This window comes from Pristis pectinata, chromosome 21 (assembly GCF_009764475.1).
Source record: "Pristis pectinata isolate sPriPec2 chromosome 21, sPriPec2.1.pri, whole genome shotgun sequence".
Classification (NCBI taxonomy): domain Eukaryota; kingdom Metazoa; phylum Chordata; class Chondrichthyes; order Rhinopristiformes; family Pristidae; genus Pristis; species Pristis pectinata.
Window position 1 is genome coordinate 1,641,469 of NC_067425.1, and position 14,412 is coordinate 1,655,880.

Sequence of the window (14,412 nt, forward strand, 5' to 3'; positions counted from 1 at the left end):
AGCAGGCTCACAGGAACACTTGGCCAACTCCTGCTCCTATTTGATGTTCTAACATCTAAATATGGCAAGGGTTGCCACCTGCACCACTGTTTTAGACCGAGTTCCAGGCCCCTGGAACTCACTAGAAGGTGAACAAAAACTTTCCCTCAACTCCACCCTCAAACTATTGTTTCATATCCATGCCCCTCAGTTACTGTCCTCTCCAGCGAAGGAGAAAGAACACTCCTCTACACCCCTTCAAGGCTTCTCAATTGTATAGACATTAACTGAATTGTCCCTCAAGACTTCAGTTAGAACAGAGAATGCTGGAAACACTATGGCAGCATCTGTGGAGAGAGAAACAGGGAGATAGAGAACGAGAAATACGGAGGAGAGAAATACGGAGGTGGTTCAATAGAACGAGCAAAAATGAGAAAACAGAGGTTTGAAATTGCAGAGAAGGGGAACAACATTCGTTTTGTCACTTTACCCAATTCTGATGAGTTCTCAACCCGAAACTGTTTCTCCCTCCATGGATGCTACTCGTCCTGCAGAACATCACCAGAATCCCTTGTTTTATTTCAGATGTTAACATCTGCAGATTTTTGCTTCTCAATTTCTTCCCTCAGACTCTTCTGTTCCAGCCTAACAAGTATCCCATCTGCCATCTCAACTTTCAGGAACCTGTAGCCCTCTGTTCCTCCATACCTCTCAGCGCCTTGCTGTTTGCTGCACATTCCCTTGCCTACCCTCCCTAAATTCTGCCTGCCATTTGGCTGTCCCAGGAACTCCCAAACAGTTCCCTGTGGCTCCTGATGAGGTTTAATTTGGACCAAACATGAGGGGAAGAACAGTGACTTGGCACCAGGCAACTCTGGAAGTAAACTGACATGGCCAGGGGCAGGACACTCACCTGAGTTGGGCCATCCTCTCCAGCCCATCCTTACTGACATTGTCCCTGGAGAGCAGGTTGCTGAGCTGCAGTTCCTGGTTGTCTGCCATCCGCAGGAGCTTCCCCAGTTCCTGGTGCTGCAGAGTCTGCACGTGCTGCTCCATGTCTTCAGGGTTCAACTGTCCTGCCTGGTAGGGAGCAATGAACTGCGGAGGAGGGTAGCCTGGGTAATACTGTGCTGAATAGATGGTGCTGTTGCCACTGATCTGGTAGGGCATAGGATAAGCCCCATAGGAATACTGGGGGCCAGTCACTGCAGCCCTGGAGTAACCATAGGGATTGTCCGAGTTCTGGAACTTGTAGTATGCCGTGGGGGTCGGGTGTGTGTACGAAGAGTAGGTCTCTCCCTGTGAGGACGAACTGCATTCATCGTCAGTATCCAAGAAGTGCAGCTGGGCGGTCTGGCTCTTCAGTGCAGGTTTTTGGTCAGGATTGTTGGGATCCCAGAGCCGACGGGATGTCCCGCCACGACCCCGGCTGCGGGAACCTCGACCAAAGAGGAGTCTTGGCCCCACTTGCGGGGAATCAGGAGACCCAGGTGCTGTGGATGACAGATCAGTGTTGGCAGGTAGGACCAAGATACCCCGTCCCTTCCCTCTGGGCTCTTCCACCTTATCCCTTCTCTCCGTGTTCTGACTGAACTTGCCTGCTGACAGGCCAGGTTTGGACACTGGTCTGCTTGCTTTGCCTCTCCCTTTGTTCTTTTCCTCAGAGTTTAGCTTGGATGCAACAGTCGCTCTGCTGACAGTTTCACTGTCAAACATAACCTTGGGCGAGGGCTTGTTCTCCCTGTTCCTGCAGTCGGGCTGCTCAGCGGTTCTGCCAATCGCTCGCTCTTTCTCGAAAGCTTTCCGCCTTTCTGGCATGTGATTTCTGTTCTCCTCAGCACAGTCGTCCTCCAAAGAATCTGTAGAAGAGATCGAAACCTGCTTGGAAGGTCTCAACCTTTCCTTCCGTTCACCAGCAGTCCTCCTATCCTTCCCTGCTACTTTCTTCCTTTCCCCATCGGCAGGCCGGTGCTGGCAGTGAGGACCATCCAGACTGTTGTTGCTTCCTGCAGAGCTTGTACTGCACGTACGGTTACGACCCCTGCGTTTGTCAGACCTGGAGTAGCGTTTTGAGGGCCCCCCAGCTTTCTCTGCTCTTGCCTGCAAGCGATTGATTTGACTGTCCGCAAGTTCTTCTGCACAGTTATTTGCCCAGCCTGCACTATCTTCCCTTCCCCCTCTCCTCCCCTTCTCCCTTTTCCCGGCTTTTGCCACTACAGTTAATTGAATTTTTCCTCTGTCTTCCTGACTGCCTTTCTCTTCACCAGTCCCAATAACCTCCTCCTCAGGACAGATGGCCTTACTGTGATCTGCCAGTCTCAGCTCCTCCACTTTCTTCACCAGTTCTTCACTGCCTAAGCCACTGGGTGAGTCTGTGCTGAGCCCTTGCACCCGTCTGTTTGGCTGGTAGATCTGGCGATCGGGTTTCTTAACCCTTTTTAACTGCTTCCCCACAGCACTGAAGTTGGAATTTGGCACAGTTTGCTCATCAGTCCACTTGAAATCTTCCTCTTCATTTCTATCCAGCTGCCCATTCCTGTTCATACATCCCTGGTTACTATCTCCAACACCATGGCCTTCACCAACCAAGGGACTGGTCCTCTTTGGCACTGACTTACTAGGGCCTTCCTTATGTCCCCCATGATCTACTTCCTCCCTCTCTGAGGTTTCAAGCTGTGTGGTTCTCTGTTTGTTGGTGCTCAACCGGGAAACACCAGGCTGGTAAATTTGAATATCAGGCCGCCGGTTGTCCTTCCTTGCTCGTGGCTCTTTAACTACCTTGGGAACATCTGCAAAGGAACCAGAGTGTTACGATGATCCCCAAACCCTGACCAACTCCAGTAGACTTGGATGGGGGGGATGGAGGAGGGGGATGGAGGAGGGGGACGGGGGAGGGGGACGGGGGGCATGGAGGAGGGGGACGGGGGGGATGGAGGAGGGGGACGGGGGGGATGGAGGAGGGGGACGGGGGGGATGGAGGAGGGGGACGGGGGGGATGGAGGAGGGGGACGGGGGGGATGGAGGAGGGGGACGAGGGGGATGGAGGAGGGGGATGGAGGAGGGGGATGGGGGGGCTGGAGGGGATGGGGGAAGGATGGAGGGGGGAGGGGGGTGGAGGTGGGGGGAGGGGGGGAGGGGGGGTGGAGGTGGGGGGAGGGTGGGGGGAGGGGGGTGGAGGTGGGGGAGGGGGGAAGGGGATGGAAAGGGGGGAGGATGGGAGTGAGGGAGGGAGCGCCAGGCGGGGTGAGGGAGCGCCGGGAGGGAGGGGGGATGGGGGTGAGGGAGGGAGCGCCGGGCGGGGTGAGGGAGCGCCGGGGGGGAGGGGGGATGGGGGTGAGGGAGCGCCGGGAGGGAGGGGGGATGGGGGTGAGGGAGGGAGCGCCGGGCGGGGTGAGGGAGCGCCGGGAGGGAGGGGGGATGGGGGTGAGGGAGGGAGCGCCGGGCGGGGTGAGGGAGCGCCGGGAGGGAGGGGGGATGGGGGTGAGGGAGGGAGCGCCGGGCGGGGGGAGGGAGCGCCGGGAGGGAGGGGGGATGGGGGTGAGGGAGGGAGCGCCGGGCGGGGGGAGGGGACGGTGAGGGAGGGAGCGCCGGGCGGGGGGAGGGGACGGTGAGGGAGGGAGCGCCGGGCGGTGACGCGCGGCCCGGCCGCCGGTGCCGGTTGGAGCCGCTCTCGGGGCCCAGGCGCTCGGCCTGTGGCCTCGGCCCGGCCGCCGCTGCCGCCCGCACTCGGGAGCGCGCCCGGCGGCCCCCCCGGGCCCCTGCGCTGCGCCCGGCGGCCCCTCACCGGCGCGGGCGGCCGCCGGGCCGAGGCTCCGGACCAGTTCCCGCAGCTCGGCCTCCGACACCCGCACCCGCTCCAGGCACTCCGCCATCTTCTGCCCCGCCGGGACTACATCACCCACACTGCACCGCGCCACGGTGGCCCGCACCCGTCAATCCGACCGCCCCCTGGCGGCGCCCGGCCGCACTACACGCGCTCCCCGGCAGAGCTTTCGATCCAACGGCGGGATCCTCTCCCAGCGGCTGCAGCCCGTCTACCTCCCCCTGGAGGGAATAGCGCCTTCGACCTGAACCGTTCACTGTTTCTCCGTCCACAGGTACGGCCTGACCTGCTGAGTGCTTTAGTTCTCATTTCCAGCATTTCATTTTCACTCATCCCTTTAGCACCAGTAACTGCTGGGAATCCAACCCAACACAACCGTGTCCCTCAGACACCTCCTCAACCACAGCCTCAGCGCACCGAGCACAGATGGGGTTCAGTTCACAACTGCACTGAGATCAGTAATTGGGCACAGCAGAGGATGTGAGTTCAAATCCCACCACTGATCTGTGATAGAGCATAGAACACCACGGCACAGTACAGGCCCTTCGGCCCACAATGTTGTGCTGACATTTTATCCTGCTCGAAGATCTATCTAACCCTTCCCTCCCACATAGCCCCCGATTTTTCTATCATTCATGCGTCTATCTAAGAGTGATGTATTATTAATGGTAACAAAAATATCTTGGCAGCGACTCTAACACTGTGTCAAACTCTGGGCTGAATGGCCACCTCCTCTGCAGTAAGGGGGGGGGGGAATAAGAATGTGGGGAGAATAAATAAAGGGATTGATGAAGGGTTAGTGTGAGTGGGTGGTTTGATGGCCAGCATGGTGGGCCGAAGGGCCTGTTGCCATGCTATATTTCTCTATGGCTTTAGTTGTGTGGGTTTGGGGGGAAGATGTGGGGAAAGCAGGGACTGGGAGGGAGATGCAGAAACTTTCTTATCTCCAGCAAGTCATCAGAAATGCACTGCCCAAGAGGATGATGAAGCAAAGTGAACAGTAACCAGTCCAGTCCTGCAAAATATGTGCAGGGTTTTATTCCCTTTTTACTTGTCACATGGAACACGGCTTTACTGGCTGGGCCAGAACTTGTTACCCCTCCCAGTTGCCCTGGGTTGGTGGTGGCGGGTCACCTTGTTGAACTGCTGCAGTTCTGGTGTTGAAGAAGGGAGTTCCAGGGTTTAGACACAGCAAAGTTGAAGGGTAGGTGATTATTTCCAAGTTCGTCCAATAATTTGCATGTTCTGGAAATGTTAAATATTTACAAGGAATGCTGCAAATAGAAGTCATGGGAAGTTTGTGATGCAGGGCGAGGCCATTTGGCCCATTAGTCTCTGTCCCAGCCTAATGTCAGCTCCCATGGTCCTGCAGATCACGGCTCCAAGTCCACAGCCAGGTTGTGCAAATGTAAGATGGAGGCATGTTTCTGTGACAACCAGATTTGAGGAGGGTGTTCCACGGTCCCTCCTGATTGACGGTTTTAGGGAGGCAGAGGGGGCCACGGGGAGTGGCTGGGGCTGCTCCCAACATTTTTTTATGTGCTGCTGTGTGGTGAAGATCAAGTCCACTGTGACCCTGGATGGAAGGAATTCATATCGTAAATTACAGGGGTTACAGAGACAGGGAGGGGTGTGGGGGCTGGAGGGGGTTACAGAGACAGGGAGGGGTGTGGGGGCTGGAGGGGGTCACAGAGACAGGGAGGGGTGTGGGGGCTGGAGGGGGTTACAGAGACAGGGAGGGGTGTGGGGGCTGGAGGGGGTCACAGAGACAGGGAGGGGTGTGGGGGCTGGAGGGGGTTACAGAGACAGGGAGGGGTGTGGGGGCTGGAGGGGGTTACAGAGACAGGGAGGGGTGTGGGGGCTGGAGGGGGTCACAGAGACAGGGAGGGATGTGGGGGCTGGAGGGGGTTACAGAGACAGGGAGGGGTGTGGGGGCTGGAGGGGGTCACAGAGACAGGGAGGGGTGTGGGGGCTGGAGGGGGTTACAGAGGGAGGGGTGTGGGGGCTGGAGGGGGTTAGAGACAGGGAGGGGTGTGGGGGCTGGAGGCGGTTACAGAGACAGGGAGGGGTGTGGGGACTGGAGGGGGTTAAAGAGACAGGGAGGGGTGTGGGGGCTGGAGGGGGTCACAGAGACAGGGAGGGGTGTGGGAGCTAGAGGAGGGTAACATAACGGGAAGTGTAGGGGTGGAGAGGGTTACAGAGGGAGCAGGCCTACAGAGGGAGGAGAAAGGGGTTTACAGAGAGGTGGTAGGGGAGTTACAGCGGGAAGAGGGGTTACAAAGGCGGGAGAGGTTACAGAGGAAGTGGGAGTGACAGAGGAGGGAGGGGTTATGGATGAAGTGGGGTTATAGAGGGAGTTACAGAGGGAGGAGGGGTGGTTATAGAGGGAGGGGGTTACAGAGGGAGGAGGGGTTACAGAGGGAGGGGTGTCAGAGGAGGGGGTTACAGAGGGAGGGAGGGGGGTTACAGAGGGAGGGAGGGGGGTTACGGAGGGAGGGGGGTTACGGAGGGAGGGGGGTATCAGAGGAGGGGGTTACAGAGGAGGGAGGGGGGTTGCAGAGAGAGGAGGGGTTAAAGATGGAGGGGAGTGTCAGAGGAGGGGGTTACAGAGGGAGGACAGGTGGTTATAGAGGGAGGAGGGGTTACAGAGGGAGGGGAGTGTCAGAGGTGGGGGTTACAGAGGGAGGGAGGGGTTACAGAGGTAGAGGAGTGTCAGAGGAGGGGGTTACAGAGGGAGGGAGGGAGGGGGTTACAGAGGGAGGGAGGGAGGGGGTTACGGACGGAGGGAGGGAGGGAGGGGGTTACAGAGGGAGGGAGGGAGGGAGGGAGGGAGGGGGGTTACAGAGGGAGGGAGGGAGGGGGTTACAGAGGGAGGGAGGGAGGGAGGGGGTTACAGAGGGAGGGAGGGAGGGGGGTTACAGAGGGAGGGAGGGAGGGGGTTACAGAGGGAGGGGGGTTACAGAGGGAGGGAGGGAGGGGGGTTACAGAGGGAGGGGGGTTACAGAGGGAGGGAGGGAGGGAGGGGGGTTACAGAGGGAGGGAGGGAGGGGGTTACAGAGGGAGGAGGGGTTACAAGAGGTAGAGGAGTGTCAGAGGAGGGGGTTACAGAGGGAGGGAGGGAGTGGGGTTACAGAGGGAGGGAGGGGTTACAGAGGTAGAGTGTCAGAGGGGGTTACAGAGGGAGGGAGGGAGGGGGGTGACGGAGGGGGGGTTACAGAGGTAGAGGAGTGTCAGAGGAGGGGGTTACAGAGGGAGGGAGGGAGGGGGGTTACAGAGGTAGAGGAGTGTCAGAGGAGGGGGTTACAGAGGGAGGGAGGGGGGTTACGGAGGGAGGAGGGGTTACAGAGGGAGGAGGGGTTACAGAGGAAGGGGAGTATCAGAGGAGGGGGCTACAGAGAGAGGGAGGTGAGTTACAGAGGGAGGGGAGTGTCAGGGGGGTTACAGAGGGAGGATGGGTGGTTATGGGGGGGTTACAGAGGGAGGGGAGTGTCAGGGGAGGGGGTTACAGAGGGAGGATGGGTGGTTACAGAGGGGGGGTTACAGAGGGAGGGGGGGTTAGAGGGAGGGGAGTGTCAGGGGAGGGGGGTTACAGAGGGGGGGGGTTAGAGGGAGGGGAGTGTCAGGGGAGGGGGGTTACAGAGGGAGGGGGGGTTAGAGGGAGGGGAGTGTCAGGGGAGGGGGGTTACAGAGGGAGGGGGGTTACAGGGGGGTTACAGGAGGAGGGGGGGTTACGGGGGGTTACAGGGGGAGGGGGGGTTACGGGGGTTACAGGGGGAGGGGGGTTACAGGGGAGGGGGGTTACGGGGGGTTACAGGGGGAGGGGGGTTACGGGGGGTTACAGTGGAGGGGCGGTTACAGGGGGGGTCACGGGGAGGGGGGTTACGGGGGGTTACAGGAGGAGGGGGGTTACAGGGGAGGGGGGTTACGGGGGTTACAGGGGAGGGGGTTACGGGGGTTACAGGGGGAGGGGGGTTACGGGGGGTTACAGTGGAGGGGCGGTTACAGGGGGGGTCACAGGGGGAGGGGGGTCACAGGGGGAGGGGGGGTTACGGGGGTTACAGGGGAGGAGGGTTACGGGGGGTTACAGTGGAGGGGCGGTTACAGGGGGGTCACGGGGAGGGGGGTTACAGGGGGAGGGGGGGTTACGGGGGTTACAGGGGGAGGGGGGTCACTGGGGGAGGGGGGTTACAGGGGGAGGGGGGTCACTGGGGGAGGGGGGTCACTGGGGGAGGGGGGTTACAGGGGGAGGGGGGTCACTGGGGGAGGGGGGTCACTGGGGGAGGGGGGGTCACAGGGGGAGGGGGGTCACTGGGGGAGGGGGGTCACGGGGGGAGGGGGGTCACTGGGGGAGGGGGGTCACGGGGGGAGGGGGGTCACTGGGGGAGGGGGGTCACGGGGGGAGGGGGGTCACTGGGGGAGGGGGGTCACGGGGGGAGGGGGGTTACGGGGGTTACAGGGGGAGGGGGGTCACTGGGGGAGGGGGGTTACGGGGGTTACGGGGGGAGGGGGGTCACGGGGGGAGGGGGGTCACAGGGGGAGGGGGGTTACGGGGGTTACGGGGGGGAGGGGGGTTACGGGGGGAGGGGGGTCACGGGGGGAGGGGGGTTACGGGGGTTACGGGGGGAGGGGGGTCACGGGGGGAGGGGGGTCACTGGGGGAGGGGGGTTACGGGGGGAGGGGGGTCACGGGGGGAGGGGGGTTACGGGGGTTACGGGGGGAGGGGGGTCACTGGGGGAGGGGGGTCACGGGGGGAGGGGGGTCACGGGGGGAGGGGGTCACTGGGGAGGGGGGTCACGGGGGGAGGGGGGTCACTGGGGGAGGGGGGTCACTGGGGGAGGGGGGTCACGGGGGGAGGGGGGTCACGGGGGTTACGGGGGGAGGGGGGTCACGGGGGTTACGGGGGGAGGGGGGTCACTGGGGGAGGGGGGTCACGGGGGGAGGGGGGTCACTGGGGGAGGGGGGTCACGGGGGGAGGGGGTCACTGGGGGAGGGGGGTCACGGGGGGAGGGGGGTCACTGGGGGAGGGGGTTACGGGGGTTACGGGGGGTCACTGGGGGAGGGGGTCACGGGGGAGGGGGGTCACGGGGGGAGGGGGTCACTGGGGGAGGGGGGTCACGGGGGGAGGGGGGTCACTGGGGAGGGGGGTTACGGGGGTTACGGGGGGAGGGGGGTCACTGGGGGAGGGGGGTCACGGGGGGAGGGGGGGTCACGGGGGTCACGGGGGGAGGGGGGTCACGGGGGGAGGGGGGTTACGGGGGGAGGGGGGTCACTGGGGGAGGGGGGTCACGGGGGGAGGGGGGTCACGGGGGGAGGGGGGTCACTGGGGGAGGGGGGTCACGGGGGGAGGGGGGTTACGGGGAGGGGGGTCACTGGGGGAGGGGGGTCACGGGGGGAGGGGGGTCACTGGGGGAGGGGGGTCACGGGGGAGGGGGGTCACGGGGGGAGGGGGGTTACGGGGTCACTGGGGGAGGGGGTCACGGGGGGAGGGGGGTCACTGGGGGAGGGGGGTCACGGGGGGAGGGGGGTCACTGGGGGAGGGGGGTCACGGGGACAGGGCCGTTGCTGCAGAGGTGCCAGTTGTGCTCCCCAGCTGTCTGCAGCAATTTGCTAATATGGAGGCTACAGCTCCTCTGTCTGGTGGGACACGGTATTACAAGCGGCAGCTTCCCTCTCACCTGTAACTGGGACCCGGCAGTGGGAAGGGGAAACTGGAAGCCTGTGCAGACAAAGTTTTAAACGTCCCTCAATGTGTTGTCAGTTGCAGTTATAACTGATCCAAAAACACAACAGTAAACCTGAAATAAAAACTGTAAAAGCTGCAAATGGAGCTCAGGAGAAAATGAGTGACCTGCAGTGGTGAGGCCACTGGGAGAGGGTGAGTGAAGAGCTCGGGGGAGGTGTGAATGGCAGGAGGTGGGTGAAAGTTGAAATAACACAAGGCAGAGACAAAAGTAAACTCATTAAAAGTGTGACAAACCGAACCGGAAAGGCTGGTTATCTGAAATTGTTGAGTCTGGCTCTGAGAGCTGTAATGTGCCGTCACTTTGCACTGCAATGAACTTTTTGTTCTAATTGTGTTCTTTTTTGTATGATTTTGTATAATTTATGTTTATTTTTTCTTGTGAATGTTGTGTCTGATGCTGTGCCTGTGATGCTGCTGCACCTAAGTTTTCCATTGCACTTGTGCACACGTGTATATGACAATAAACTTGACACTGACTTTTGAGACGGCTGGGCTGTCCTGGGATTGTGTTGGAAGCTCAGCATAGAAAAGTCAGAGTGGGTTTGTGATGGAAAATTAAACTGAGGGGCGATGGAAGCTCAGGGTCCCTCCCTCATGCCGACTGAACAGATGTTTCACAATGGCTCCCCTCGTGTTGAGGATCCTTGGGCAGGAATCTATTATTTAGGACTGTTAGGAAATAGTAAGTGGATTGGGACGAGTAAGCATGGATTTATGTTTAGCAAGTCTTTTGGAGGTTGTGCTTGACAGAATAGATAAGGATGAGTCATTTGATGTGTTGTATTTGGACTTTCAAAGGTTTCTTTGGAATAAGAAGCCACACCAGAGATTATTAAACAGGATCAAATTGTACAGCATTGAGGATAATGTGGATTGAGATTGGTTAACAGACAGGAAACAGTGAGTAGGAGCGAACAGGTCCTTGTTTGGTTGGGAGGCTGGGACTAGTGGGGTGCTGCAAGAATCCCAGCCACTCACTATCTGTATCAGTGATGTGGATAAGGGAATCAAGTATAATATATCCAAATCTGTTGATGACACAAGTGAGGAGAATGCAGAAGGACTTCAGGGGAACATAGCCAGGCTGAGTGAATGGGTGGGGACACGGAAAAATATGGGTCATCCACCTTGGTCGAGAAAATAGAAATGGGTTGAATGGTGATGGTGTTCAGAGGGACCCTCGTGTCCCTGTACACCACTGGAAGTTAATGCAGGGGCAGGAAGTGATTAGAAAGATAAAGGTATGTTGGCTTCTCTTGTAAAAGGATTTGAGTTCAAGAATAGAGATGCTTTGCACAAGTACACAGATCCCTGGTGAGACATCATCTGGAACATTGTTTACAGGTCTGGTCTCCATACTGAAGGAAGTGTGGGCTTATGGTAGAGGGAGTGCAGCAGAGGTTCACCCATTGGTTCCTGGAATGGGGAGTTTATCGCACAAGGGCAGATTAAGCAGAATGGGCTTGCACTGTACAGAGATCAGAAGAATATGAGGTGATCCATTTGAAGGGTACAAATTCCTACAGGGCTCAGGAGGGCAGATGTGGAGCTGATGTTGTCCCTTTGCTGGATGTCTAGAACCAAAATAAGGACCCGGGCAGAGATTGGAAGAAATATCTCACCCAGGAGTGGTGAATCTTTGCACCAAAGAGCAGTGGAGGCTCAGTCTCTGTATATTTAAGAGATCCATAAATAAATTAATGGATACCAAGGGAACCAAGGGACATGAGGTTGGTGCAGAGAAGTGTTGCTGAGGTGAAAGGTCAGCCTTGGTCTTGCTGAATGAGCAGACACAAGGGAATCCCAGCTCACTCCTGCTGCTCATGTTTGAGGAGCCCTCATCCTAGATAACCGATCACTTTTCCTGAGACCGTTTACTGGTGCCAGACCCTTCACCCTGAGCAAACATCCACTCTCATAACCTGTTCTGGAATGAGATCTCCTCACATTCTTCTAAACTCCACAGTATCTGACCATTCTGGTGGACCTCTCCTTGGTCAACTCCTTCAGCATATCGCAGCCATCACCGTATCCCGTGCCAGGAACCTTCTTGTTCAGTAGACCTACGCGATGAAATGTTTGATTGAATTGAGTTGAGCACTGGCAACTTTTATGTTAAACCTAATTCATTCTCAGGATATATAAATTGCTGATTCTGCATTGGTCCCAAACCCCTTCTGGAGCACACGTGATTAACCACCAAAATGATCTTTCTTTGCAGAAGAAAAGTGAGGGTCTGCTTCACCACTGGAGAGGGCAGTTTGCATTGGCCACATTGGTGTGGGTCTGGTGTCACATGTTGACCCAGGGAAGGATGGTGAAAGTGACTCTGTGTGCTTGTACTGCAGTCCTCTTACTGGGGCCAGCCTTTCATTTCTGAATGTTTTATTTATGAAAGAATTCACATTCTGAAACTGCTGCGGACTTGTATTTGCATTCTCTGGATCACTGGGTCCCATCACACCCCTGAGTGAGGAGATGTCAAATATGTGACAGGTACCTATCAGAGGTGGGTTTAGAGAAATGGAGGAGCAGAGAGATTTGGGAAGTGGGGGAAATTTCATAGTGGAGGGAGTTGGCAGTGGATTTAGCTGCCAGTTGGTTTAACAGTAAGTTACACATTGCCCCTGCAATTTAGTGATCACTGGTTGGTGCTCGGTACTGGCTTGGACAGAAGGCAAAAAGAAAATTGCTAGCTGAGGGTCGTTACTGGACAACTGGAGGACAAGAGGAACCAACTTGCCTGAGTCAGTACTGTCCAACTATGGAAGAGATCTTGGATTTGGACCAATTGACTGACACTCCATTTGATGTCAAGCTGAGCAAAGCTGCCCTCTGTGTTGTCCCTCCCAACCAGGCAGAACACGTGACATTATAGGAGGCCACTGCAGGGAAATGCAAATTCTCTGCCGGACAAGCTACATCACCATGCCCCAAGTGTCCTGAACATCTGGAGCTTCCCTTCCATGAGTTACCTGCAGGTAATGACAGTCCTCAGTGAATCCGACTGACTTTAAGGCCAATGTTTCAGTACATGGGGTTACAGGGAAGCTAATGTTCCAAGGACACTCAGAGACCACAGTACATCTGGTACTTAACCTCCACACTCAGGAAACAGCTGGTGGTCACATTTGTTTGACAGCCATGAAGTTGAAAGGAACCCCGTGGAGAGATCAGGCTGGAACGCAGAAGCAGAGTTGGATAATTGGGAGAATTCTACACTTGTTTCTGCACGGATGTCTGACACATCACAGTATTGCCTTACAGACTTTAATTCACTCGCGGCCTCTTAACACCATCTGGATTGAATGGCAGAGCTCTGGCAAAGTGCTTCAATCAGGAATTGCTCTGCTGAGACAGATCAGCTGACGTGGCAGAGGCGCTGCCTGGTTACTGTGCCCAGGTCTGGCCTTCCCCGGCCCAGGACAGACTGCAGTGGAGCAGCACAGCTCCAAGCTGAAGCTGCAGCATCGCTAAAGCAGCAGAGCCCTCACGCGAATGGCAGGCAGTGGCTGAGTTTGGTCACCTCCCTCCTGACCCCATGGATTCTAAAAAGGGTTGCCAACTTGGATACCCATTCTCCCTCCCTCAGGCATGACTGTGCCCAGGAATCACACGTTGTAGTGTAAGCTTCCTGTTTGCTGAAGTTTTCTGAATAATGAAGGTGTTAAAACTTTGTCACTGCTAGGGGACCGGAACACTCTGAAGCCAGTCGGTGCCTGAACCACAAGGTGCGATTCTAGGCTCACACCACAGACTGCATCGCCCATCACCTCGCCAGCACCAAGACAGACAACTTGTGAGATTTCATTCTGATGGTGTGAGTTGAAGCATAACTGTTGGCTGGGACACTGCAAGAACTCCCCTGGCTGTCTTCTAGTCATGGTATCTTAAACATCTAACCCTCACCTCCCCCCCAAACTGACAAATGGAATTAAAACAACAGGTCTGACATCCCAGGAGTGGAGTTCACAAATGTGATGGCTCACATCCAACAGGAGGCATCTGGCTTTGTTATACTTGTCACAGAAATCCAATCACACTTCTTTTCAAAGCTAGTAAACTTATGCCAGTGCGTAGAACTGGTCCAGGCAAATTGTTTTAGCAGAAACTCCTGTTTAAAACAATGCAACACTTGGTAATGGATTGTCGACCCTTGGAAAAAATTCAAACCTTTCCATTTGCAACAGGTCCTGTTCCTCCCAGAAAATCCACTGGCTGTCAGATGTCGTCATGTATTCCTAATTGGTGAGGCCTCAGGGAGTAAACCAGGGCAGACACAGCCTGAGCCAGCAGACCAGGTACTGGACCAGTCTCAAGTGTAGGACTGGTCATGGGTTACTGGGAGATTCTGCAGAATGTTTTACTCATTCAGTGCCAGGAGCCAGGAGGTAAAAGAAGTCTCTCTCCCTGCCTGAGCAGCCTTGGGGCAGGGGCACTGGGTTCCCTCAGCAGTTAGTAATAACCCCTTTCACGAGTTGTCAAATCTTCCAGGAGACTCTCAAATGACTGTTATCACAACATCCTTCTAAAATGATTGTTAACACTTTAGAAGGGGCAGCACACTGGTGCAGTGGGTAGTACTGCTGCCTCATAATTCCAATGATCTGAGTTCAATCCCGACCCTGGGTGCTGTCTGTGTGGAGTTTGCATGTTCTCCCTGTGACAGTGTGGTATTCCCCGGGTGCTCTGGTTCCTCCCACATCCCAACGCTGTGCGGCTTGGTGGGTTAATCGGCCACTGTAAAATTGCCCCTAGTGTGTAGGGGAGGGGTAGAGAGGAGATCTGATGGGACTGAGAAAGAACAGGTTACAATGGGGGACTGGGACCAACAGGATTGATCAGCATAGACTTGATGGGCCTAATG

At 56.9% G+C, this 14,412-nt stretch overlaps 2 protein-coding genes across 2 annotated transcripts in view; one reads left to right on the forward strand and one right to left on the reverse strand.

Moving 5' to 3' along the window:
• The window catches only part of smg6 (SMG6 nonsense mediated mRNA decay factor), a 305,342-nt gene extending 301,483 nt beyond the window's left edge, over window positions 1-3,859 (reverse strand). The window contains exons 1-2 of the mRNA XM_052035245.1: window positions 3,764-3,859; window positions 893-2,768 (exon numbers count right to left, since the gene is read on the reverse strand). Coding sequence (XP_051891205.1) covers window positions 893-2,768; window positions 3,764-3,851 — 1,964 coding nt within the window. The 5' untranslated portion in view covers window positions 3,852-3,859. The remainder of the gene's footprint in view (window positions 1-892; window positions 2,769-3,763) is intronic.
• Window positions 3,860-5,162: 1,303 nt separating this feature from the next.
• On the forward strand, window positions 5,163-8,402 carry LOC127581473 (uncharacterized; the record flags this gene model as incomplete). Its single annotated transcript, XM_052035931.1, has 3 exons — window positions 5,163-5,210; window positions 7,740-7,812; window positions 8,347-8,402. Coding segments are annotated over exons 1-3 (177 nt in total), but the record flags the coding sequence as incomplete, so codon positions are not given.
• Between the last annotated feature and the right edge of the window lie 6,010 nt (window positions 8,403-14,412).